Source organism: Lathyrus oleraceus, chromosome 2 (genome assembly GCF_024323335.1).
Source record: "Lathyrus oleraceus cultivar Zhongwan6 chromosome 2, CAAS_Psat_ZW6_1.0, whole genome shotgun sequence".
Taxonomy (NCBI): domain Eukaryota; kingdom Viridiplantae; phylum Streptophyta; class Magnoliopsida; order Fabales; family Fabaceae; genus Lathyrus; species Lathyrus oleraceus.
Window position 1 is genome coordinate 16,140,707 of NC_066580.1, and position 2,497 is coordinate 16,143,203.

At 31.0% G+C, this 2,497-nt stretch overlaps 1 protein-coding gene across 1 annotated transcript; it reads left to right on the top strand.

Annotated features, from left to right (window-relative positions):
• The first annotated feature begins 567 nt into the window (after positions 1-567).
• LOC127117702 (disease resistance protein RUN1) lies at positions 568-1,984 on the top strand. The gene is made up of 2 exons (XM_051047794.1): positions 568-1,321; positions 1,617-1,984. Exons 1-2 carry the CDS (start codon positions 870-872, stop codon positions 1,693-1,695), a joined length of 531 nt encoding a protein of 176 aa, XP_050903751.1. The 5' UTR covers positions 568-869; the 3' UTR covers positions 1,696-1,984.
• Positions 1,985-2,497: the final 513 nt, after the last annotated feature.

A 2,497-nucleotide genomic window follows, 5' to 3' on the forward strand; every position in this document is an offset into this window, starting at 1 on the left:
TTCATCAATCAAACATAACAGTTCAATTATTTTAACTTCAATTCAGTTCGGTTTAGTAGTTAGATTCAATTTTTGGGTTTTTTAACCACCCTATTATAAATTGAGATGCTTGAAATGGATGTGACACAAAGTTATCGTTGGTGATTCACAATGTGATGAAAAATTAATACACAATAATATATCAAATACATATAAAAAATAAAATTTCTCAAATTTACAAAAATTTATGAAGATGATCAACAAATATATAGTAGCAAATTGAATAAATAAAAGCAAAAAAAATATTTATATTTAAACGTGGAAAACCTTAAAATGTGAGAGTGAAAAACTACTAGTCGTCTGTGATGCATAGCTGGTGTTAAGAACAACAGTCTAGCTACCGCTTCAATGTGAGGCCTATATCTCTTGCCTCCCAACTGTGAAAACATTTTCATTCCTAATATTTGCCATCCTCAAATCATTATTTAAAAAAAAAAATGTAAAATTTAAATGAATGATCTAACATGAGATTTCCTAGAAAATGCAATTTCCATAAAGGCAACTCAAAACGTGTTGGAAAAATGTTGACCATAAACATAAAAGAATAATTTAATTATTTTATCAAGTTTGGATATGCGTGTAATAATTTTCTTCCATGAACAACAGCGTAGACTTTGGTCTTAGTGGAAGGTTCTTAGAGTCTTCAAGGATGGTGTACGAGGAAGTTCATGAAAACAAATATGTATCTAACTGGATTGGTGAAGTCTTTAAGGATATAGAAACAGAAAAGAAGAGGTTGATTTCAAATCGAGATCTTGTGCGAGTAAAACTCGAAGCAACTGATCATAAGATATAAGCCAATTGAAGAGGTTGATAGTCTCAAACATTCAATGGCTAAATGGGAAATTTTTCTTAGTTTTAGAGGAGAAGATACGCGTTACGCGTTTACAGGTTCTCTTTATCAATCTTTATGTCGAGGGGGATTCAAGACCTTTATGGATGATAGAGGATTGCAGATGGGAGACCAAATTTCACCATCTCTTTTAAATGCCATTGAAGCATCGAGGCTTTCGATTATTGTTTTATCTGAAAACTATGCAAATTCGACGTGGTGTCTGGATGAACTTGTCAAGATTCTCGAGTGTATGAAATTGAAGAATCAATTGGTTTGGCCAATCTTTTACAAAGTGGAGCCGTCTGACATCAGACATATGAAAAAATCTTATGGAAAAGACATGGCTCGACATGAAAATATACTTGGAGTTGATTCTGAGAGAGTACAAAAATGGAAATCAGCTTTAGTTGAAGTGTGTAATTTGGCCAGAATGGCTTATTCAATCGGGTATGTAATATACTTCTGTTTACTTTGTTCAATAATTTTCATCCTTTTTGAAGGTTTGAGAATTGTTAAAAAATGAAATCTGCTCTTCTTTATAACCTGTCAATTTAAGCATGATTTAGTAACATGAAATTTAGACCTGAAAGATTTTGTTGTTTAAGTTTTGTTTTAATTTTGTTAGAGTTTGAGTTCTATGTCACAACTTGGTTTTGTGAAAACTTGATAATCAAATTGAACTTTGATGTATTTTTTTATCAAAGAAATTCAAAACTGTGCATAACTGAATTGTACTTTGCAGGTATGAATATGAATTTATTCAGGAGATTGTGGAAGATGCCAATCTCATTAGAAGTCGTTTGCAAATAAGAAACATATAGATAACAACAATAACTACTTATATCTAATTTGTGGTATTAGTTTGGGTTGGAATTAAGGTAAAGGTAACAAATTCATGTTAACTACTCTTAATGTGCAGTAAAAATATGAATTCATGTTAACTTTGTTGGTGTTGAAGACTTGATCCAAGCCTCATATGATATTCATTTAAGTTTTTCTTTAATATATTGTCGTCTAATTTTGCTTACAAGTCATGATTAGAAGAACAATGCAACTCTAAAGTTATTTTGAAAGAACATCACTTTTTCTCTATGAACAATGTTACTGTCATTCTGTGTTTAAACCACAAATTAGTCATAGTGTTATTTCCTTGAGTGATAGACTACTAGAACAATTCAGACAACTAATTAAAGTGTATGTAGTGTTATGAATTTGTATAATTGATGGAATAGTTTAAAGTGTATGGTAAAAATACAGAGTTCAAACACACCATGTAATTTGATGTTTGGATAGAAAGAACAATGACAATAAAAATAAATGGTCTAAAATAACACAATAGTTTGACGAAAGTAAAGACAAATAGACAACAAGACAGAAGTAGATAAAAGACAATAACACAATAAGTCATATGCTTGAAATTGTGGTGATGTCAATTTACACATCAACCACCTTGCTGATCTACCATATTGAAATCACTATTCAACAACCTTTATCTGGATCAAGTCATACTTATGCCTTGATCTTTTCACTTACATCCACTTGCTTCCAATCTCCTTTTTTTTGCCTCATTAGTCTGACAACGCACAAGCATGATTCTTCAACCATATTTGACTCCATATGCTT